This window comes from Macaca nemestrina, chromosome 17 (genome assembly GCF_043159975.1).
Source record: "Macaca nemestrina isolate mMacNem1 chromosome 17, mMacNem.hap1, whole genome shotgun sequence".
In the NCBI taxonomy this organism is placed as follows: domain Eukaryota; kingdom Metazoa; phylum Chordata; class Mammalia; order Primates; family Cercopithecidae; genus Macaca; species Macaca nemestrina.
This window is the reverse complement of record NC_092141.1, coordinates 76,931,635-76,956,853: the sequence shown is the minus strand read 5'-3', so window position 1 is coordinate 76,956,853 and position 25,219 is coordinate 76,931,635. Positions and strand designations below refer to the sequence as shown.

At 41.2% G+C, this 25,219-nt stretch overlaps 1 protein-coding gene across 11 annotated transcripts in view; it reads right to left on the bottom strand.

Moving 5' to 3' along the window:
* Positions 1–25,219, bottom strand: part of LOC105469038 (bromodomain PHD finger transcription factor) — a 144,135-nt gene that overhangs the window by 43,226 nt on the left and 75,690 nt on the right. For 8 of the 11 annotated variants that reach the window (XM_011719582.3, XM_011719584.3, XM_011719580.3 and 5 more), the window contains 10 exons: positions 24,966–25,145; positions 21,316–23,626; positions 15,635–15,759; positions 14,012–14,140; positions 11,182–11,332; positions 9,944–9,986; positions 6,253–6,499; positions 5,734–5,895; positions 5,365–5,516; positions 2,319–2,427 (listed from right to left, as the gene is read on the bottom strand). In XM_011719582.3, coding sequence (XP_011717884.2) covers positions 2,319–2,427; positions 5,365–5,516; positions 5,734–5,895; positions 6,253–6,499; positions 9,944–9,986; positions 11,182–11,332; positions 14,012–14,140; positions 15,635–15,759; positions 21,316–23,626; positions 24,966–25,145 — 3,609 coding nt within the window. The remainder of the gene's footprint in view (positions 1–2,318; positions 2,428–5,364; positions 5,517–5,733; positions 5,896–6,252; positions 6,500–9,943; positions 9,987–11,181; positions 11,333–14,011; positions 14,141–15,634; positions 15,760–21,315; positions 23,627–24,965; positions 25,146–25,219) is intronic. The other 3 variants (XM_011719587.3, XM_011719583.3, XM_011719592.3) reach the window with 1 other exon arrangement.

The following is a 25,219-nucleotide window of genomic DNA, read 5'->3' as shown; positions in this document are numbered from 1 at the left end:
AGGTCTTGTTTTCTTTTGAAACTTGTTTTATATATGTTTCTAACTTCTGATTAATAGAGGTATTTTTGGTCTGTTTTATTCACTGATTTATTTCAATGGCCTAGAATAGGTGTTCAAATATGTATTGAATAGACTGAATCACCTCCAAGTTTAACTGCGGCGTCAAGGCTTAAGGTTGCTATTTGAGAATTGCTTTGTAATTACATATTTGATGTATCTTTAACTTAAAAGTTACTTAGAATGTACTTTGATATGGAGTTTCGCTCTTGTTGCCCAGGCTGGAGTGAAATGGCATGGCCTCGGCTCACTGCAACCTCTGCCTCCTGGGTTCAAGTAATTCTCCTGCCTCAGCCTCCCGACTAGCTGGGATTACAGGTGCCCTCCACCATGCCCGGCTAACTAGCTGGGATTACAGGTGCCCTCCACCATGCCCGGCTAATTTAGTAGAGATGGGGTTTCACCATGTTGGCCAGGCGGTCTCAAACTCCTGACTTCAGGTGATCTGCCCGCCTTGGCCTCCCAAAGTGGTGGGATTACAGGAGTGAGCCACTGTGCCTGGGTTAAGCCTATAAATATTTTAAATGAATGTGTATTTCGGAAGGTACTAAAGTTGATACATAGTTTAACTGTGGCTTACTATGTTCCTATTAATTCCTCCTTGATTTCAAATAGTTTTGCTTTGTACACTTTAATATGACATGCTACTTAATTCATAAAGATTCAAGATTATACCTTAACTGCAATCTTTTTCTCTTTTCTTTTTTTTTTAAACAGGTCGTGCTCTGTCTCCCAGGCTGGAGTGCAGTAGCATGAGCATACTTCACTGCAGCTTTCGATGCCTGGGCTCAAGCAATCCTCCCATATCAGCCTCCCAAGTAGCTGGGGCTAAAGGCGTGCTTCAGGATGCCTGGTTACTCTTTTATTTTTTGTAGAGATGGGGTCTCACTATGTTGCCCAGACTGGTCTCCAACTCTTGGCTTCAAGTGATCCTCTTGCCTCAACCTTCCAAAGTTTTAGGATTATAGGCTTGAGCTACTGTGCCTGGCCACGATCTTTACCCTTTTTTTTTTTTTTTTTCACATGGAGTCTCACTCTTTTTGCCCAGGCTGGAGTACAGTGGCACAATCTCGGCTCACTGCAACCTCCGCCTCCTGGGTTCAAGCAACTCTCCTGCCTCTGCTTCCCGAGTAGAGTAGTTGGGATTACAGGTGCTCACCACCACACCCTGCCAATTTTTGTATTTTTAGTAGAGACGGGGTTTCACCATGTTGGCCAGGATGGTCTCAAACTCCTGACCTCAGGTGATCTGGCCCGCCTTGGCCTCCCAAAGTGCTGGGATTACAGGCGTGAGCAACTGCGCCTGGCCGATCTTTACCTTTAAGCCAATAAACAAATGACTATTTTTCATAAAATTTTCCTTTTTATTAAACATTGAATTTTATTCTGTCCAGTATCAGTAGGGCCATCCTTGTCTTTTCTTTCTTTTTATGGCCTTTATTTTGCGTGCCTGTGTCCATCTTTAATTTTTAACCTTTCCAGCTTTTGTAGTAATTTGATTTTAGCTACATTTCTCATAAATGTATAGGGTTTTAAAAAAAAATCTTTAATGTCTTCAACTTTTTTTTTCTTTTTTGAGACAGGGTCTCACTCTGTTGCCCAAGCCGGAGTGCAGTGGCATGATCTTGGCTCACTGCAACCTCCACCTCCTGGGTACAAGTGATTCTTCCACCTCAGCCTCCCAAGTAGCTGGGAGTACAGGTGCAGGAGACACCATGCCTGGCTAATTTTTTTATATTTTTTGTAGAGATGGCATTTCACCATGTTGGCCAGGCTGGTCTTGAACTCCTGGGCTCAAGTGACATTCCTGCCTTGGCCTTCCAAAGTGCTGGGATTACAGGGGAGACCCACCTAGCCTGGCCACTCTTCAACTTTTAAAATGGTAGTTTTAACCTATTCACATTAAGAGTAATAAATGAACGTCTGGCACTGCATTTGTAATTTTGTTTTATGTGTTTCTTTGCTGTCTCCTTGATTTTCTGTCTTTTGCTATACAGACTGTTTCCCTTACTTCAATTATATATTTTATTTATTAGTGGTTTCTATTACATTTTTAATAAGCATACTTCAACCTATTTTTACTGTCAAGGTCAAAATGAAATAATATCATTGAATAGATCTCACAATGGATTAGAAATTTAGTATGCTTTGAAGTATTAATTCAAATTGTATTTCTTGCATGTAGTGCCAAATGCAGATAATTACATATTTCCTAGACTGGCTGTTCAGATGTAAAATGATAATGCTGGATGGATAAATACCTGGCTGTACCATCACAGGTGTTCGAATAATTGCTTTTCCTAGTGTTGACTGTTGGAGTGGTGTTCTAATCACGGTCATACCAGGGCGAATCTGAGGCCCTGTGATTACCTATAAATGACACAAAGAGCAATTAATTAAAATGCTTTAAAAAGACTAAAGTATAACGGACTTAAAATCCAAGATCTTTAAATATTCTACATTAATAAAAATGTTTACAGAAATGACAGGGGCTCTTGAACATTACATTTTAAATTGTATTAAACATCAGAATAAAGATGGAATTTTGAGGAAAGAAAACTTAATTCAAATGCTATCATACAAAATTCCCTGCCACTGATACAAAAAATAGCCTGAGGACTAAAAGGAAGGAACACATGCCAGTGGGGCTCTGCTGTGTAACTAGTGCTCACAGGACAATGTGGAGTCCCACTTTCTGTAAGCTCCAGATCATGCCCGTAACCCACAGAATATAACAGGAAGATCAGAAACCCTATTTTCTTTCACAGTTTTAAAAAAATTATTTATTTATTTATTTTAAAGATAGGGTCTCACTCTGTTGCCCAAGATGGAATGCAGTGATGCAATCACAGTTCACTGCAGCCTGGCTCACTCTTGGGCTTAAGCAATCCTCCTGCCTCAGCCTCCCAAGAAGCTAGGACTATGGGTGAATGGCACCATGTCTGGCTAATCATTCGTTCGTTCATTCATTCATTCATTCATTCATTTACTTATTTAGAGATAGAGTCTCGCTTATTTATTTATTTACTTATTTAGAGACAGATTCTCGCTCTTTCACCCAGGCTGGAGTACAGTGGCGTGATCTCGGCTCCCTGCAACCTCCACCTCCCGGGTTCAAGCAATTCTCCTGCCTCAGCCTCCTGAGTAGCTGGGACTACAGGCGTGTGCCAACCACACCCAGCTAATTTTTGTATTTTTAGTAGAGACGGGGTTTCATCATATTGACCAGGATGGTCTCGATCTCTTGACTTGGTGATCCGCCCACCTTGGCTTCCCAAAGTGCTGGGATTACAGGCATGAGCCACCGCACCTGGCCCGGCGAATCTTCTAACTCTTTTTTTTTTTGAGACAGAGTCTCACTGTGTCACTCAGACTGCAGTGCAGTGGCTCCATCTCAGCTCGTGGTGGCCTCTGCCTTGTGGGTTCAAGCAATTCTCATCCCTTATCCTCCCAAGTAGCTGGGAATAGCTGGGACTACAGGTGTGTGCCACCATGTCCAGCCAATTTTTTGTATTTTTAGTAGAGATGGGGTTTTGCCATTTTGTTTAGGTTGTTCTCGAACTCCTGGCCTTAAGTGATCCTCTCGCCTCAGCCTCCCAAAGTGCTGGCATTACAGGCGTGAGCTACTGTCCCTGGCCCTTTCATAGTTTTAAAGGGGAAACCAGGGCCGGGCGCAGTGGCTCACGTTTGTAATCCTAGCACTTTGTAAGATCAAGGAGGGCAGATCACAAGGTCAGGCGATCGAGACCAGGAGAATGGCGTGAACCCGGGAGGCGGAGCTTGCAGTGAGCTGAGGTCTCGTCACTGCACTCCAGCCTGGGTGACAGAGCGAGACTCCATCTAAAAGGGAAACTAGAAAGTATGTTATTTTCAGTTCTATAGTTAGGTTCAGAACATTTTCAAAAATTTAAAACTTTAAACCTTTTCCGTAATACTAGTTTACAAAACTTTAAGTCTTTTCCATACTAGTAACAAAGAAATTACGTGTCTGGGCCAGGTGCGGGGGCTCACACCTGTAATCCCAGCACTTCGGGAGGCCGAGGCAGGTGGATCACCTGAGGTCAGGAGTTTGAGACCATCCTGACCAACATGTTAAAACCCCGTCTCTAATAAAAATACAAAATTAGGCCGGGCGCGGTGGCTCAAGCCTGTAATTCCAGCACTTTGGGAGGCCGAGACGGGCGGATCACGAGGTCAGGAGATCGAGACCATCCTGGCTAACACGGTGAAACCCCGTCTCTACTAGAAAGTACAAAAAACTAGCCAGGCGAGGTGGTGGGCGCCTGTAGTCCCAGCTACTCGGGAGGCTGAGGCAGGAGAATGACGTAAACCCGGGAAGCGGAGCTTGCAGTGAGCCGAGATTGCGCCACTGCACTCTGGCCTGGGTGACAGAGCGAGACTCCGTCTCAAAAAAAAAAAAAAAAAAAAAAAAAAAATTAGCCAGGCGTGATGGTGGGCGCCTGTAATACCAGCTACTTGGGAGGCTGAGGCAGGAGAATCGCTTGAATTCAGGAGGCAGAGGTTGCAGAGAGCTGAGATCATGCCACTGCTCCTGGCCTGGGCAACAAGACTGAAACTCTGTCTTAAAAAAAGAAATGATGTATCTAATATGTGTACATATCAGCTGATAACAAACTAGTTAACAGTACTGTAGATTACTTTTTTAATTTTTTTTTTAGACAAGGTCTGGCTCTATTGCCCAAGTTAGAGTGCGGTGGCACAATCTCAGCTCACTGCAGCCTTCCCTTCCCAGGCTCAAGTCATCCTCCCACCTCAGCCTCCTGAGGTGCTGGGACTACAGGTGAGCACCATCACGCTTGGCTAATTCCTGTATTTTTTGTAGAGACGGGGTTTTGCCATGTTGCCCAGGCTGGCCTTGAACTCCTGAGCCCAAGTGATCTGCCCGCCTTGACCTCCCAAAGTGTTCGGATTACAGGCGTGAGCCGCCGCGCCTGGTCCAGATTTTAAATTTGATTTCTTAGCGAGCCTACACAGCACACTTCCTTGGGTGGTCTAGTGCTGTCCACTGTTTTACATAAAAAAATGTTCTTTATAAAATCCTAGAAAGCAATTATTCTTCTTCTTAAACCATACTTATGTGTCATTAACTAAATGTTAAATATTAAAACTTCATGTATCATTTTCACTTATCAGAAACATAACAGATTTTTTTCCTAATCAGTACTCTGTCACAGATGCAGTAATAGGCAAAGGAAACTGAGTTGGATTAATCTTGGAAGAAGCCATTATAAAAACAATGTGATGTGCTCAACACATCAAACCAAGTAAGTCGGTAAGAATTCTTACTTGTGAATTGCTTGTGGTTCCTCCAGAGCCTGAGGTATTGGGTCTAATTGTGACTGTTGCTGTCCTGGGCTGGAATGAAGTAAAGGTTTGCTGACTGGTACCTGTACTTGATGGAATGATACCCAGGACTTTCTGCTGTACTTGAACAACGCCTTAAAAAAAGATGAAGCCATAATTAAAAACTGTCACTTTATTAGAAAGCATTACGTGTTGCTCGGTTGTTGAGGAGAAACTACGTGTGGCAGGGTTTTATAGTGGGCTACATAGAATGTGAGATCCGAGGACTGAAATCAGTGAAAAGGAGATGAAAAATAATGGCAACAGTATGATCTGGCAAATGTGAATTAAAACTCTTCACATTTCCCTTACCTCCTTGTGTTGCTGGCACATTTACAGCGACAATCTTGCTGTTTGCAGGAAGTGGCAGTTTGGTAATTACTTTTCCTGCCATAGTGACTGGATTGCCTGTAATTTGGAACGTCTGACCTGTGCTGGCAATGGTTGTAGCAGATGTGGCAGCTGTGCTGGTGGCTAATGGGGTATAAGACATTTAATAAGCTTTAGATTTAAAATAACCAGCAACGTAGTGACTTCTAGGAACGGGCACCAATGCATGAAATGTGGCTCATTTTGTATTTTTAATAAAAACATTCCTCTCCACTCAAAGTGAACTATGTAAATGTTGAAAGTGAAATAATGTAAGAGAGGAGTTTGCTAATGTAATATTATGAACATTATTTGTAACAAACCAACTGTTACAGCTTGTTTGCTCAACTGGCTGCAAAAGAAAAACAATCTTCTAAAAAAATGTTTCATTTCAGTAGCTAAAAGGTTGAAAATTCTTTTTCCTGAACCAAAGTAATCTTTTACTTAATCATAGTTGTATACCTGAATTTGACTGGCCTTGCTTAACCCACGTAGCAAAGGTTTGATGAAAGTTCTTGTTTTGTTGGAATGTTACTGTAGCTGGAGATCCAACTTTAGTAGTTAGTACCATTTTGGTTCCAGTTGTAACTGAGCCACTTATGGGGGCCACCATAACCTTCTGTGCTGGAGAGATGGTACTGGTTGTACTGTTCGTTGGGGAAGTAGTGGAAGTTGCAATCACTGTTGGCTTCTGCTGCTCCAGTCGTTTCTAAAAAAGTGAGGGAGAGGAAACATTAATCAAAATAGTTCTAAATAAAAACAATACGATTCTACAAGTCCACAATTTCTCTCACCTTAATTCCACTACATTTCTGAAATATTTTACTTTCAAAAATATATGCCCTATAAATTTACCGTTATTTATGGCTGGCTGCGGTGGCTCACACCTGTAATCCTAGCACTCTGGGAGACTGAGGTGGGCAGATCACCTGAGGTCAGGAGTTCGAGACCAGCCTGGCCAATATAGTGAAACTCCACCTCTACAAAAAATACAAAAATTAGCCGAGCACTGTGGCTCGTGCCTGTAATTCTAACTACTCGGGAGGTTGAGGTAGAAGAATTGCTTGAACCCGGGTAGCAGAGGTTATAGTAAGCTGAGATCATGCCACTGCACTCCAACCTGGGTGATAGAGTGACTCTATCTCTTAAAAAAAAAAAAACAAAAAACAGACAAACCTGAATTTAATTTCTTGATGAAGGCTATATATATATATATATATATATATATATATATATATATGCGCACACATACACATATTTTTTGAGACAGAGTCTCACTCTGTCGCTCAGGCTGGAGTGCAGTGGCACAATCTCGGCTCACTGCAAACTCTGCCTCCCGGGTTTCATGACATTCTCCTGCCTCAGCCTCCCGAGTAGCTGGGACTACAGGCACCCGCCACCCCCCCGAGTAATTTTTTGTATTTTTAGTAGAGACGGGGTTTCACCGTGTTAGCCAGGATGGTCTTGATCTACTGACCTTGTGATCCACCCACCTCGGCCTCCCAAAGTGCTGGGATTACAGGCGTGAGCCACCGCACCCGGCTCATATATTTAATTCCTCCAAGGTACCTATCTATGAAGGCAGTATTTTCATATCTCTATACCACATATATTACATTAAAAGTACTAAGCTGTTCATAGCAGAAAATATTTTATCAAGTTTTTCTGGCTTGTACAAATATCCAAGGTTTCAGACTGAAAACAACAGAGATGTGGGTAATCTTACTGGAGACAGAAACACCATGCTGCTCAGTGTTGAGATTCAGAGCTGAGAACAAATGGAGCTGTGAAAGGTTTCTGTTTCACTGTAATGTTAATTTATCCAACTATAAAAAGCATGTCAATAGTTAATGACACTATTATTAAAGTTGGCAAATCTGCAATCAAGCAGGCTGAAAATTATAGTTTTCCTAGACTTCTTATACAAATATTTTTATAGAAAAATACTTTATACTATACAGAGTTGTATAATATGATCTTTTAAACTAGTTATTAAAGATATTCTGTATATCCTTTATTACAGATTGCTAAACTTTTCTAACAGCTTATCAACAGTGGTGTGATGACCATACACATGTAAAACAACAGGTGAAATTTATTGCAAACCTGGTGGCAGATGCTTTACCTTCATTATCTTATAAGTTGAGGAAACAGAGACTAGAGAGGTTGTGGAACTGGCCCAAGGCCACAGAGCTAGTTAAGGGTGACGCTGGGATGTCTGCTAAAATCAAATTCCAATGCTGCACCACTATCTCCTGCCTTTGCAAACTGCTCACCTATGACATCACATCCAATTTTTTCAGAACTACTTTTGTACCTATCCTATATACCTGAATATAATATAAAGCACTTTACACAATTCCTCATTCCTCAGAAGAAAAAGAGTTTAGTTTTCAACTCTTAGAGACATCACCTGATTAAATCAGTTAAAGAAAAGAAAGAAGAAAAAAAAAAAAGAGGGAGGCAAAGGTGGGTGTGGTACTGCGTCTGCAGCTCCAGCTACTCAGGAGGCTGAGGCCGGAGGATCACCTTAAGCCTGGGAACTCAAAGTTACAATGAGTTATGATCTCACCACTACACTCCAGCCTCAGCAACAGAGCAAGATCCTATCTCCTAAAAAAAAAAAAAAAAAAAAAAAAAAAAAAGAGGCAAAGAAATAGAACAGATGTATTAGTACTCATTTATTGGAGGATATGCCTTCAAAGCTGAAGTGTTAGCTATCTTCATAAATAATCATTTAAAATAGATTTTTAAAAGTAATATATTGGCTGGGCACGGTGGCTCACCCCTGTAATCTCAGCACTTTGGGAGGCCGAGGCAGGCGGATCACAAGGTCAGGTGTTTGAGATCATCCTGGCTAACACAGTGAAACCCCGTCTCTACTAAAAATACAAAAAATTAGCCAGGCCTGGTGGCGGGCACGTGTAGTCCCAGTTACTCGGGAGGCTGAGGCAGGAGAATGGCGTGAACCCGGGAGGCGGAGCTTGCAGTGAGCCTAGAGTGCACCACTGCACTCTAGCCTGGGCGACAGGGCGAGACTCTGTCTCAAAAAAAAAATTTTTTTTTTTTTTTTTTTTTTTTTTTGAGACAGAGTCTCGCTCTGTCTCCCAGGCTGGAGTGCAGTGGCCGGATCTCAGCTCACTGCAAGCTCCGCTTCCCGGGTTCACGCCATTCTCCGGCCTCAGCCTCCCGAGTAGCTGGGACTACAGGCGCCCACCACCTCGCCCGGCTAGTTTTTTGTCTCCCTATGTTTGTCTCCCTATGTTGCCCAGGCTGGTCTCAAACCCCTGGACTCAAGGGATCCTCCTGCCTTAGACTTCCAAAAGTGCTGGGACTACAGGCATAAGCCACTGCGTCTGGCCCTGGCACATTATTTATAGTATGAAAACACCAAGAAACCATCATTAACTTTATAATAATCAATTACAAAAACTCTTATGGAGTTTTAGTATAATTTGCTTTTTCATAGATCACAGAACTCTTCCAGATTGGAAATTCACAAGAAAAAATTATTTTCAGAAATTACTCATGAAACTCTAAAGATAATAAATAATAGAAATCTTATTTCAGATGTCCTCCAGATAGGTACACTTTTTACAAAACCACAGCTTGGTGTATCCACAGAGCTGTTTTCAAATAATGACAATAAGATATACATGAGATACACTTAAAAAAAAAAAAAAACCTGGATGGGTGCAATGGCTCACACCTAAAATCCCAGCACTTTGGGAGGCTGAGGCAGGTGGATCGCTTGAGTCCAGGAGTTTGAGACCAGCCTGGGGAACATGGCGAAGCCCTATCTCTACAAAAGATACAAACATTAGCTGGGCATGATGGTGTGTGCCTGTAGTCCCAACTACTAGGGAGGCTGAGGTGGGAGGATAGCTTGAACCAGAGAGGTCAAGGCTTGGTGAGCTGTGATCTACTCCAGCCTGGGTGATAGTGAGACACTGTCTCAAAAAAATAATCACCAAAACCCACAAGAATGTATCATTACTGTGCATGGGTATGCATGAATTTGGCTAAAAAATGTATGTATGTTGTCAAGTGGGACCAGGACCAACTCCCCCGGCTGATGGGAAGTCAAGAGCTGCTGTTTTGAAAGAGCCTCCATTTGGGCCTTGATGTCCTCTGCCTTCTTCTGTTCACTAACCTTAGCCTGTTGCTCAACTGCTTGTGCCTTTTCTTTCTCCACTCTGCAGGAAAAAAAGGAGAAACTTATCAGAAACTACCCTATTAGGCATCTAACATCTAATATAAGTGAAATCTGGTTGATTTTCACATCATACAAAGGTATGATATTATCTCAATTTAAAAATAAAACATTTGGCTGTGTGAGGTGGCTCATGCCTATAATCTCAGCACTGTGGGAGGCCGAGGCAGGCAGATCACTTGAGGTCAAGAGTTCAAGACCAGCCTGGCCAACATGGTGAAACCCCATCTCTACTAAAAATACAAATGTTAGCCAGGGCCGGGCACAGTGGCTCAGGCCGGGTGCGGTGGCTCATGCCTGCAAATCCCAGCATTTTGGGAGGCCGAGGCAGGTGGATTGATTGAGGTCAGGAGTTCGACCCATCTCTACTAAAAATATAAAAAATTAGCCAGGCGTGGTGGTGGCTGTCTGGCTGAGGCAGGAGAACTGCTTGAACTTCGGAGGTGGAGTTTGCAGTGAGCCGAGACTGCGCCACTGCACACCAGCCTGGGTGACAGAGCGAGACTCCGTCTTGGGGGGAAAAAAAAAAGTTGGCCAGGCGTGGTGGCACATGCCTGTACTCCCAGCTACTTGGGAGGCTGAGGCAGGAGAATTGCTTCAATCTGGGAGGCAGAGGTTGCAGTAAGCTGAGATCGCGCCACTGCACTCCAGCCTAGCTGACAGAGCAAGACTCTGTCTCAAAAAAAAAAAAAAAGAGAGAGGACCTTACTAAACTATTCACCGCTAGCACTTAAAATCAAAGGTGGAGTAAAGTCAAGCTAGGACTTTACTGCACTGAATAAACGATTAAACTGATAATTCTTTCACCCCAGGTAGGGTAGCTCATGCCTGTAATTCCAGCACTTTGGGAGGCCAAGTTGGGTGGATCGCTTGAGCCCAGGAGTTCAAGATCAGCCTGAACAACACAGCAAAACCCCATCTCTGTACAAAAACTACAAACATTAGCTGGGCCTGGTATCATGCACCTATAGCCCTAGGTACTGGGGAGGCTGAGGGGGGAGGATCACTTGAGTCTGGGAGGCAGAGGTTGCAGTGAGCCAAGATTGTGTCACTGCACTCCAGCCTGGGTGACAGAGCAAGATCCTGTCTCAAAAAAAAAAAAAAAAAAAAAAGTAATTTCCTGATTCTGAAGTGATAAAATCTTCAAATAGTTGACCAGGTATTAACCATTTCCTTACCTCTCAGCAAATGCCCTGATCTCCCATAATTCCAGCTCTTCTTCTGCTACCCAGGTTTCAATAATAACAGGGCCAGTTTGCTTGGGCGTTTCTGGTCTCTTTGGCCGCAGTGCACTTGATCGAAGGCCTTTCCTCTGAGGTGTAGGTGTTTCTTTGGAAAGGAAATCAGAGTATTTTAAGCAATATTGCTTCTAAAATTAAAGTACTTCTGGCATCTTCTATCATGAAAAATAGTGGTTGGCAAACTTTTCCTCTTAAATTGCCAGATGGTCTCTGCTGCAGCTACTCAGCTGTGCCTTTGTATCATGAAAGCAGCCAAAGACAACACATAAGTGAGTAAATGTGGCTGTGTTCCAATCAAATTTCATTTATCAAAGCAGGGTAGGCAAGGCTCATGGGCTGTGGTTTGCTGACCCCCAAAATAAAAGGCTTATTAGCCTTTATACAACCTGTTTCTTCTACTTGGAGCACTATTCCTAGCCCCCACTGCTCATCTGACTAATGTCAATTCATCCTCCAGACCCCAACACGAATTCAACTTCCTACAAAAGACTAGCATGTTCTTCTCACACTTGGGTGTACAATATGTGTTTCCCTATCACCGCATACAGAAGGGGGATTTGAGAGTTACCAATATAAAGGGGAGATCTGAAACCTAAGAATAGATAAAATCTCCTCATAAAAAGATTTAAAAAATAAAAAGTAGGGAGGGACAAGCATTGAACCTTCCCATATATTCAATCACAAGGAAGCAGCAGAAGGAAACAGAAATGGTAGCAGGACCTGAATCGTACAAAGGGATACAAATCAAAGAAAAGTGATTTTAGGGGGCTGCAGTGGTTTGCATCAAAGGCTGTGGGGTCAAGGAGACTGAAGGCCTGTCAGGGACATCTTCCATCTGTTTCTCTGACCATCAACAGAGCTCTTTCTGTGCCAGGATGACCTTGTGATTTTTTTTTTTTTTTGGAGACAGAATCTCACTCTGTTGCCCAGGCTGGAGTATAGTGGTGTGAACTCAGCTCACTGCAATACCCCCATCCTGGGTTTACCAATTCTCATGCCTCAGCCTCCCAAGTAGCTGGGACTACAGGTGTGTAATACCACATCCAGCTAATTTTTGTATTTTCAGTAGAGACGGATTTCACCATGTTGGCCAGGCTGGTCTTGAACTCCTGACCTCAAATGACCCGCCCGCCTCGGCCTCCCAAAGTGATGGAATTACAGGCGTGAGCCACTGCGCCTGGCTGCTGTTTTAATTAAGCTAAAATTTACCATCCACTAGGAACAGGTGTTGCTTCATTAGTGCTCTTTTCAAAAAGGTTATTCTCCAAGAACTCCCAAGTTAATTTAATCAAGTTTCAAAAATTAAGTGTATACATTTGGGGAGAAGTAACTTTTATAAAAACACTATGTTTCTATCTAAGGACATTATCTTTTTATTTATTTATTTATTTGGAGACAGTGTCTCACTCTGTTGCCCACGCTAGAATGCAGGGGCACAATCTTGGCTAACTGCAACTTCTGCCTTCTGGGTATAAGTGATTCTCCCACTTCACCCTTCCAAGTAGCTGGGACTACAAGTGTGCACCACCATACCCGGCTAATTTTTGGTATTTTCAGTAGAGACGCAGTTTTGCTATGCTGGCCAGGCTGGTCTCAAACTCCTGATCTCAAGTGAAGTGCCTGCCTCAGCCTCCTAAAGTGCTGGGACTATAAGCTTGAGCCACATGCCCGGCCTGTATTTCTTTTCTTTTCTTTTTTTTGACATGGAGTCTCAATCTGTTGCCCAGACTGGAGTGAAGTGGTGCGATCTCAGCTCACTGCAACCTCCACCTCCCAGGCTCAAGCGATTCTCGGGCCTCAGCCTCCTGAGTAGCTGGGATTACAGGCATGCACGTTACCAGTATTTTTGTAACTTTTGTATATTTTGTAGGGATGGGGTTTCACTACCTTGTCTAGGCTGGGCTTGAACTCCTGGGCTCAAGTAATCCACCTATCTTGGCCTCCCAATGTCCTGGAATTACAGGTGTGAGCCACTGAACCTGGCCTTTTTATACATTTCTTACTAGGTTTTCTCCTAAATATTTTTATTGTTTACATAAAATAACATGGACTTTATATATTTTCAATTTGGATACTACAATGAACTCCTATTAGTGCTAATACTTTTAATTCTCATGAATTTTCTAAGCATTCATAATTATCTATAAAATAGTGTTAATCTTCTTTTCCAACATTACTCTCTTATCTTATTGCAACACATATAACACTGATATTATAATACTATAAGCTTTTCTTTGCTTCCTTGAGATTAGGGGCCAAATCTCATTCTTCTATGTATTTGCCACCCAGTGCGTATTGTATTGGTGCTCTATAAACATTTCTTGAGTAACTCTTTATGCCTCTTAGATTATCTCTAGCTTGAGCACTGAAGTATTTCACAATAGTTTTAATCCTTAAGAAATCTTTATTGACCCACTTACATATTAGACTCGGTACTAGTTACCAGGACTTGAACAAACCAGACAGACGAGATGGCTGCTCTCTAGGAGCTGCTGGTCTGTGGTCAGGCAATGTCTCACATCTTAACTACAAGAGGTATTATTATAGCCCTTTGCTGTGCTTGGAACAAGGCTTATAGGCATCAATGTGTGTCTACCAGAATCTTCCTATGTTTATTACTTTAATATCATTTCCAAAATTTGGCAGTTGTAAAAAATTTCTTTTTTAAAAGGTGAACAGAGAGAAGAAAAAAATATCAAATTTCAATTCATAAAATACATGGCTAACAGGTTAATAATGAAAGAATATAATTCCTTCTATTCCTTACCTTTTGGTGTTTCTGGAACTCCAATGGGACAAATGATTTTCCTGATACAATATTCAGATCGAATGCCGTAAGGACCAACATCTCTCCTCTTAATTATTTCTGTTGTTGTGATTTCAGTTTCGGATGTTTCTATGGTGATTTAATTCACATAGTATTAATAACCAACTGAAATACTCAGAGACTAAAAAGGTACATCTGGTGCTTTCAAAAAGACACACATGGAATAAACTTTTGGAAACATCTGACTAATTAACAGGATCACTAACATCTAACAGGATCACTGCTAGACTGCAACAATACCGAGCTTCTTCCTCACTGCAAATTTCTAAATGAAACAAAATGCTGCTGGGTAGAGCTGAGCTCCTGGTGGAAATACTCAATCAAAACAATAAAAAGCCTAGGACAGAAGCAGCAAGCACAGGCCTCCAGAAGTCTTAAATTTTTAATTAAACAATAATAAATATCTTTTAAAAAATGTAGACTGGTTCACACATAAGTGACTCATTTTATAATCTGAACTTTCCCTCCTGGCCCCTAGGATTTTATAGCATGTGCCAAACTTCAACAAAGCTGTATGTGAAAACAATTTTTTTTTTGAGACAGCGTTCTGCTCTGTTATCCAGACTGGAGGACATTGGTGGACCACAGTCACTGCGACCTTGAACTCCTGGCTCAAGCAATCCTCCAGGCCCCAGCCTCCCAAGTGGCAGGGACTATAGACACCTGTCACCAGGCCTAGTTGATTTTTTTTTCTTTTTTAATTAGAGTTTTGTAGAGACAAGGTCTCATTATGTTGCCCAGCCTGGTCACAAACTCCTGGCCTCAAGTGATCCTCCTACCTTGGCCTCCCAAAGTGCTAGGATTACAGGTGAGAGCTACCACACATGGCCAAAACTGTATTTTTAAAATACAAGCATTATATTTTATTATTATTATTTTATTTTTATTTTTTATTTTTTGAGACAGTCTCCCTCTGTCACCCAGGCTGGAGTGCAGTGGCGCGATCTTCGCTCACTGTAAGCTCCACCTCCCGGGTTCATGCCATTCTCCTGAGTAGCTGGGACTACAGGCACCCACCACCATGCCTGGCTAATTTTTTGTATTTTTCGTAGAGACGGGGTTTCACCGTGGTAGCCAGGATGGTCTCGATTGCCTGACCTTGTGATTTGCCCGCCTCAGCCTCCCAAAGTGCTGGGATTACAAGCGTGAGCCACCGTGCCCAGTACATTATATTTTAATAAGAAAACAGAGATACTTAAAATTAAGTGAATAGGCAAGTCATTTTAGCTTTTTGTTAAAAGTTTTTTGAGATGGAGTCTCGCTCTGTTGCCAGGCTGGAGTGCAGAGACGCAATCTCAGCTCCCTGCAACCTCTGCCTCCTGGGTTCAAGTGATTCTTCTGCCTCACCCTCCCAAGTAGCTGGGACCCACGCCCAGCTAATTTTTCTATTTTTAGTAGAGACGGGGTTTCACCACGTTGGCCAGGATGGTTTCGATCTCTTGACCTTGTGATCCGCCCACCTCGGCCTCCCAAAGTGTTGGGATTACAGGCATGAGCCACCATGCCTGGCCTGTGATTTTGGCTTTTAAACTTAAATTAGAAAATAACTCCCCTTCCCCTTACCTGTCCGTGTAGTCCCTCCTCCTGGAGGAGCCTTGGCCGCCATGTCATCCCATCTCAAACTTGCCCACAGTAACCGTAACATCAGGCTCACTCCAGCTAAGGACTTTACAGTCTGAAGTCTATACCTGAAAGGAAAACCAAAGAAATCCATATATATATATCTTTATGTATACACACAGACATACACATTCATATTCACTCTACTAAACTGAAGGGTTGTGTTTCTTGTACTCATTAGGACTTCAGTATTTATAATATGGTTTTGTAAGACTTTGGTATTATATGTCCTTTAAAAGAAAAACTTCTTTGTTCACAGGCATAACAGGTACCTAACTTTTTTTAAAAAGGGTCGATATCCATTTTAAATGCCATATAAATTTATAAAATGAGAATGTTTCATTGTAAGGTTGGTAAGGCAAAAATTCATGAAGATTTTATAAATTTAACCTAATTCCAAAATATCTGTTAGGAAAATTTTGAGGACCAAATATAGAGAAATAGATAATTGTTATTAAATGTGATAAAGGAGTTTTGAAGGAAAAATCCTAACTTTTACAAAAACAAAAAACCTGAAAATGTTTAAATTTTCTAAAAGAATAAAATGAGGTCAGATGTGGTGGCTCACGCCTGTAATCCCAACACTCTGCGAGGCCGAGGCGGGCAGATCACCTGAGGTCAGGAGTTCAAGACCAACCTGACCAATATGGCAAAACCCCATCTCTACTAAAAATACAAAACTTAGTTGGGCATGGTGGTGCACGCCTGTAATCCCAGCTACTTGAGAGGCTGGAGGCAGAAGAATCAATTGAACCCAGAAGGCAGAGGTTGCAGTGAGCCAAGATCACACCATTGCACTCCAGCCTGGGTGATAAGAGTGAAACTCCATCTCAAAATAAATAAATAAATAAATTAATTTAATTAAATTAAACCCAAAACATCTTACAAATCTAGTAAGACCTTTCTAAATGGACAAAAACATTCTGCATCCAAATGGTGGTTCTTCAAAACATGAACAACTGGATGATGAATAAAGCTAATACTAATAAAACTTTAACAGCATTAGTGTAGTTTTTGAATTCTACAATGAATAATAAAATATTAGAAAAAGGACAATTACCAGCTGGGCGCAGTGGCTCACACCTATAATCCCAGCACTCTGGGAGGCCGAGGTGGGTGGATCACGAGGTCAGGAGTTTGAGACCAGCCTGGCCAACATAGTGAAACCCCATCTCTACTAAAAATACAAAAAATTGCCGGGCGCGGTGGCTCAAGCCTGTAATCCCAGCACTTTGGGAGGCCGAGACGGGCGGATCACAAGGTCAGCAGATCGAGACCATCCTGGTTAACACGGTGAAACCCCGTCTCTACTAAAAAATACAAAAAACTAGCCGGGCGAGGTGGCAGTCGCCTGTAGTCCCAGCTACTCGGGAGGCTGAGCCAGGAGAATGGCGGGAACCCGGGAGGCGGAGCTTGCAGGGAGCTGAGATCTGGCCACTGCACTCCAGCCTGGGCGACAGAGCTAGACTCCGTCTCAAAAAAAAAAAAAAAAAAAATACAAAAAATTAGCTGGGCATGGTGGCGGGCGCCTGTAATCTCAGCTACTTGGGAGGCCAAGGCAGGAGAATCGCTTGAACTCAGAGGGCGGAGGTTGCAGTGAGCCGATAACGCTCCACTGCACTCCACCTTGGGCAGCAGTGCGAGACTCTATCTCAAAAAAAAAAAAAAAAAAAAAAGAGAGAGAAAGGACAAGACCGTATTACTTATCAACAGACAAATCTCTCTGTGTTCATGTTTGTTTCTAAACATTGTGTATGGAGTTATTAAACGTTTTAGACATTCTTTAAAAATACTCAAAATGTATTTCAAAATAAATTTACTTAACTGCATTAAATATCATGTCCTAAAATGGAATTCATTATATTTTTGTGTAAATGAATACTTTGTTGACATTTTCACTATATTTAAATGAACTTAGTGGTTGATTATGGTGTAGACAAAGCCTATAAAATAAAAATAATGTCCTCTTCTAATATATGTGGACGGTAAATCTCAAAAATTCTGCATGCAAAAGGCAATGCCCTTTTTTTTTTTTTTTTTCCCCAGAGACAGAGTATTGCTCTGTTGCCCAGGCTGGAATGAAGTACAGTGATCTTGGCTCACTGAAACCTTTGCCTCCCGGTTCAAGTGATTCTCCTGCCTCAGCCTCCAGAGTAGCCGGGATTACGGGCGCCCACCCAAACATCCAGCTAATTTTTGTATATTATTTTTTTGAGATGGAGTTTTGCTCCAGGCTGGAGTGCAATGGCGCAATCTCGGCTCATTGCAACCTGCACCTACCGGGTTCAAGCGATTCTCCTGCCTCAGTCTCCTGAGTAGCTGGGATTACAGGCGACCGCCACTACGCCCGGCTAATTTTTGTATATTTAGTAAAGACAGGATTTCATCACATTGGCCAGGCTGGTCTCGAACTCCTGACCTCAGGTGATCCACCTGCCTTGGCCTCCCAAACTGCTGGGATTACAGGAGGCATGAGCCACCGTGCCCGCCCTTTCTGCGTAGAAAGCAGTGCTTTCTATTGACAGTATTCAGTTGGAAAAATGAACACTGTGAGAGGGAAAGCTCTAGCCAAAAAGTTGCTGCAGCTTCTGAACTTCCCATATCCACTTGTGACACCATTACTCTCTCTGCTGTGTTATTGCACTATGAGTCTTCTCACCCGGACAGAGCAGGTCAGGGGGAAATCAAGAGGGGAAATATTAACTACTGCAGGGATGTCCCAAGAGGGGGAAAGTGTCTGTCCCTTTCAGACCATACCCCATAGTAATTCCTAGAGATCTTTAATGTCATAGGAGAAAGCAAATAAACATTTATTTGGAAGGAAAAGTTCATCCTCATTCTCTGTGGTCAAACAATGACTTTAAAGTATCCTTATTTTAAAATGGAAATAACACCGGGGAGGAACACACCACATGCATGGCAAGTCTGCTCATTCAAGCATTCATTCAAAAAATACTTGAGCATCTTCTATGTGTTAGACTATGTGACAGGAGTTGGGGACACAGAGGTGAACTAGAATCTGTCTGTGTTCTCAGAGCTGAGAGAGGAAAGGACAATGGAGGGACATATGAGTTGGCTCGGGAATGAGGATCACAGCTTTGCTGGAGTCTCAAAGGACAAGTTAAGAGCATGGGAGTTGCTGATCAAAGGTAAAGGGCACAAATACACTAAAGAGAATAGTGTGCAGGAGTACACATTTCTTCTCAGAGACCACATCCAGTGTTTTATGACTGGAGGGAAGGGGTGTGGAGGTACAGAAAGAGATGAAGGTGGCATGAGAGAGAAAGGCAGAAGCCAGAATGCGCTGTACCAAATTAAAAGATTAAAGAAGAGCATTAAAGGGTATGTATATTAAGTCCTCTGAGATTTATCCAGTACTGGATGGGTTGTAAAGGGAAGTACTTTCCATGAATGTGATCTACAGGTGACAAATGCTTTCCCCGCTCCTTGCTGCAGTAGTTAGCAAGTCCCTTAGCTCAGTCAGACTATTCACAGGATAGAGGGGCATTTTAGGAGAATCTCTGGCAGCACTGTGGAGGACAACTATCAGTTCAACGTGACAATGAAGCACAGAATCAGGGCCTGGGAGGATGGGCATAAGGGAATGGATGGTATGGAGGGAAAAAGAGGCCCTATTGAGTCTATGAGACAAGTTTTCCAACATTGCTCATTAATAACAAAGATCACACATGCATCTTTGGCATTCTTAACTCCTAACCATCAGATGTATTCTATTCAAGTGTTAGTATAAAAATGCATTTAACGTTCATGGCTTTTTACAGCAATATGCTTTTTAAAAATGCATTCTAAAGTCATGATCAATTTACATATTTACCCATGCCTCCATTAGACAGAAAGGATTATGCTTCTCTCAAATTTGTTTTAGCAAATTAAGATGTTAGCATACATTTGAAGGCAGTATCGATTTAAAATGTATAATGTTTAATGGAAGGTATTTCCTTCCACTAAAAAATGTGAAATCAAGTAATACAAACTGCGCCATCGTGCACACTAAGACATGAAATTCAGCTCCTGAAATTCAGCTGTGCAGAACAGGGCCCCGAGCAACATTTGATCAGGACCGGTGCCTAACTCTGCTGGAGCGTTCAGAGAAGAGTGCTTCCCAGTTGAGCCTACCCTCCGTTTCAGAATACAAAGAGCAGAAAGGTCGGCCTCCACAACTGCCAGGTCACTTTATAATTAAAGTATTTGTACACAGTAACTTTTCCAGTGGGAAAGAAGTTACCTGCAGGACAGTCAAGGACACATTTTGGGACCGCTCTCAATGAAGAAAGCAGAAAAGTGCAGAGTAATCCTATAAATCCATGAATTGTAATGAAGAGTTCCTTGATTCCCTGCAGGATTCTGCAAATCCTTCATTGCAGGCCCTGCAGAGAAATTGTACTTTTCAGCTGTCTCTATTGAATGTGTAATGGAGTGATGATATTTTATTTCAAATCAAAAGATGAGTTATAAAAAACTTGGTCAAACAAACTATGACTGGTTGTATTAATAAATGAATTCCTTCATAGAGAGTACTTACTTTTTTTTCTAATACTAGCTGATTGTAATATAAAGGAAATCAAAAAAGTGTGATTTTTAAAGAAATTGGAAAAATATTAAAAGACACACAAAAACGAAGCCTAAGGGGAAATGAAAACGGCTCCGTAACTCGCTGAAATAATTTGAGGATCCTAGCAAAATCTAACTGCAACTATGACCGATTCTGATTTCTAAAGATGTTCCCAGAACTCTCATGTTTTCAATGTTTATGTTCCATCCTTCTCAATTACAGGGGTGAAAAGATAAAGACAAGGACATGAAAAAGGAGAAAGCAAGGACAAATAAGTGAAATGTGATATAGCAGATAAAGTACTAGACTGGGATTTAGGAAAACCGGGCACTATTCCTGTGTCTCTGTAGCCACAGGCAAATCACTGTACATTTACAAAACATAAGAAGTTCTAAGATCCCTTCCCAACATCGAACTACATGATTTTACAAGTACCAACACTATCTATTTAGGACGCATCCCCTAAACCTAAAGTGCCCAGAAAAGTTTAAATTAGGACTCTTTCTGGGTTTAAAAAAATTTCTCAGGAATCTTAGAGACTACCTATTCATACGTAAATAACAGAGAACTCCAAAACAAATGTTTATCATGCAAATAAGCTACATTAGGAAGATTTTCACATTAGGATAAGCTTTATGAAATTTACAGGCATGTTTCTTTATGTCTTATTTTTTACGAATTACCTAATAAAATACAAACATTCCAGAAAGTTGGTGATTATCTTGTTCCCAGAGCAGTAACTCAGAAAATCAGACCACAAAAACAATCACATCTGACACGTTCCTTTTGTCTTATGAAAGTTAAAACTGAGTATCATTTTAAAACATTCTCTTAAATTTTAAGTCTTTAAACATTTTTCCCTACAAAAACTTTAGTACATACCAGTTGGCCAATTTTGAAGCTTTCTGTATCCTGTTTCCATTACTATCTTTAGCCATTAATATGTTTCCTGTCTTATCTCTATTATCTCATTTTTAAAAAATGAGATATTCTTGTGAGATAATTCTTTCAAAAATTTTCTCCCTCCCCAAATACATTTTAAAGTACATACCTCCAAGTGATGCCAAAGGTTGGTCTAGGAGAAGGATATGGCCATATATCCAAAGCAGGTTTTGCATTGTAATTAAAATAAGGGACCTCTCGGATTCCTCCTTTTCTGGCCAACTTTTTTAAGTCATCGTTAGGCAAAACAAAAATGCTCTTCTTGCTGCTCTTGGTAACAAATTTTCTATAGGATGGCAGGGCTGTACCTGAGCGAGTCTTCTTTGGTCTTGAAAATTTCATCAGTTTCACTTTGTCTCGTGTGGAATACTCTTTGCTTACAGTCATAGATGTAACCAGCGTGCCTCCTGTGGTGGTCAGGGAGTCTGTCACTGTCGTGGTGACCACAGTTTTGCTCTGCTCCTTTACAGAGATGATGTCCACACTGCTGCCTGTGGAAGGTGTGGAAAGCTTGGTCACCGTTGTAGTGGTGGTTGTGACAGTGGATTTCGCACAATTTTCTGTGGAAGAAACCACAGTTTGCTTATCGCCTTTTTCTACCTTGATCACAGTTTTTGATTCTGTGGCCACAGTGGAAGTCATCGTAGTGACTTCTGTGATGACGGTTTTTCTTTTAGATTCTCCATTGACATTTTCATTTTTGTTGACAGGCAGACCATTTTCATCAATAAAGTCATTACTGAGATTAGATTCCTCTCCAGAAGTAACAGGTGATGAACTACCTTTCTTAACTTCTGAGGTTTCTATTTCCATATCTTCTACCTGATTAACTGAATTGCTTTCTGGACAAGATGGTGAAGGTGTGGTCGTCTGTGTACCGTCAGACTCTTTGGTTGATGGCAGGGTCTCAAGGCTATCTCGGTAGTTACCTTCAGCATCTGAAGAACTCAGTAAATGTGATTTTGTTTCGGAGCTGTTTCTTTCATTAAAATCTTCCATGATGACATCACCATTAATGAACGGCCTTACAGCAGATTCTTTAACAGTCAATGATTTAATATCATTCTCAGGGATTATTTTATTTATATTATTAACCTTTGGTTCAACATTACCACTTACTACTTTACTCTCAGAAATTTCTTTCAAGCATTCACCTTTCAAATATATCTTGGGTTTATTATCTTTTCCATTTATTTGAAATGTACTTGTTCTCTGTCCTTTCTTTTCAGACTCTCGATTTTCATTATTCTTTTTGTCAGTAGTATTTTTTAGCTTTATTTGATCACTACATTTATTAACTGATCTCTCCTCTAATTTCTTCTGCTGACTTGTTTTTTTACCATTTGCTTCAGTTACCTTACCCAGCAGTCTGTCCTCACAGTTTCCAGTGGACTTATCAGAAACCAATTCACATTTTAATGGCTCCAAGCCTTCAATACCTTGTTCTTGAGTTCTGAACTGTTCAGAAATACTTTCATTGCTATTCTGAACAATCATATCTTCTTCACTGCTATCGTGAATAGACACAGTATCAGAACTATTTTCCAAAGTGCTATTAGATTCAGAGTCACATCCCAGTTTTCCTTCAAAGTCCATTGCTTTTGACAGAGGTGTGGCATCTCTGTCATTGGTACTTTTAGGCACTGATGAATGTAAAGCACTCTTGGAAGAAGAAACGATGGTGTCGTTTTCCTCCTGTATGAGCAGTTTTTTGTTCCTATAGATCAAAGAACCAATATCACCTGCATTGGCTAGTTTAGAGTCATCAATGAAAATATCACTTCCTTTTGTTCTACTCTTACTGGGTTCCTGGCCTTTACTGGCAGGGTCAGAGACATTTTCTTCTATGTCATTTTCAACGGAATTTTGTTTCTGACAGTTTGTTTCTGGGCTCCGAAAGGAGACATCATCTAACACTTGATCTTTTGGATAAAGTTTGTTGGTGGTACGACTAGGATCACTCATTCCAAGAACTGAGGAATCACTTTCTGAACATCCCTGAATCAAGTCCTCAGGTCGATCATTATTTGCATTCGGGCTCTGTTCTTGTCGCATCGAGTCACTCTGACACCCTTCTTTTGCTTTTGTTATTACTGGTGATTCAGAGAGATTTTTTGAAGAATTTGTAGAAGTCTTTCCTATACCCTTAATTCCACCCTCCAACTTGATTTTTTCGAGGCGCTGTTTTTCTTCCAGTGTAAACTGTTTAATTCTCCTTTCAAGAAGTCCATCTAGTTTGGATGATTTTGTTTTCTTTTTGTAACTAGTCCTTAGATGAAAACCCTCACTAACATTGACCACATCTACTTGAGAACTCTCCTGACAATTTACATGTGACTCTGTTTTCATGTCATCGTCTATTTCCATTGGTTCTTCCTTGCAGGGTTTATCACTGTCAGAATCTAAAAGCTCCTTCACATCTGTGAAACAAAGACATTTATAGAAATGTAACTTTTACTCTGAAAGGAGGAATTTATACTTTTTTTTTTTTTTTGAGATGGAGTCTCACTCTGTTGCCCAGGCTGGAGTGCAGCGGTGTGATCACAGTTCACTGCAACCTCCGCCTCCTGGGTTCAAGCAATTCTCATGCCTCAGCTTCCCGAGTAGCCGGGATTACAGGCATGTGACACCATGCCTGGCTAGTTTTTGAATTTTCAGTAGAGACATGGTTTCACGATGTTGGCCAGGCTGGTCTTGAACTCCTGACCTCAGGTGATCCGCCCAACTCAGCCTCCCAAAGTGCTGAGATTACAGGCATGAGCCACTGTGCCTAGCCAAAAATATTAAAGTATCTATTTTTCTCATTTTCTCTCTAGAGTTTAAACATATATTTCAAAGTTCCTGGTCAATAGATAGTGTTGAACTTTATGAGACATACATCCCCAAAATAATTAAATATTCTGATCCTTAGTATCTAAAAACGATGGAATGCCATAATGAAAAAGTACTTAGTATGTGGCAGGCTACTGCACACGCTAGTACCTTCATGTAATATTTTGTATAGACTTTTACAGTTATAACGTATCTCTAGCCACATGCATTATTTAGCTTATTTAGTTTTTTAAAAAATGACTCGTTACAAAAGACAATGTAGTTCCTCAAAAGGTTAAACAGAGTTACCATATGATCCAGTAATTCCATTTCTAGGTATATCTCCAAGAGAAGTGAAAACGCTTGGCCACAAAAAACTTCTGCATGAATGTTCATAGCACCATTATTCATAATAGCCAAAAGAGGAAACGGCCCAATGTCCATCAACTGATGAATGGATAACAAAATGTGGCATATCCATACAGAGTATCATTCAGAAACAGAAAGAAAGTACTGATACATGCTACAACATGGATGAACCTTAAAAACATGCTAAGTGGATGAAGCCAGCCACAAAGGACCACATATTGCCTGATTCCATTTCTATGGACTGTCCAAAATAGGCAAATCCAGAGAGACAGAAAGTAGACCGCTAAGCTGGCGGCACTTTGGGGAAGGATTGGTAAGTAACTGCTAATGGGTATGAATGAGGCTTCTTTTCAAGGTTATGAAAATTTTCTAAGATTGACGTGATAATGGTTGAACTTTGTGACTATACTAAAAACCACTGAATTTACACTTTAATTGGGTGAATTGTATGGGATATGAATTACATTTTAATAAAGCTATTATCAAGAAAACACAACGCAGTACCTTTCCTGTGGTGGGACCCCGATCCACTGCATTCTTATCACCCCCAGGCTGCCCTCCACAGCTGACTCTCCTTACCTTGGTCCTTCTTCTCAGTAATCTTTGAGATATCCATTTCACTTTGGTCTGCTCCTTTTGCAGCATCTGAATCTTTTACCTCATCTTTTTCAGAATCAGGCTCTGTTTTTATTTTTTTGGGACTTCGTGAACATTTTCTTTTATCTGACTCATCCATATTTTCATCCATATTATTTTTGGCTAAAAAGAACCGTGTATAGCATAATTAACGTTATTTCCAGTATTAGTACTTTAATATGTCAAGTTTAGTGAAA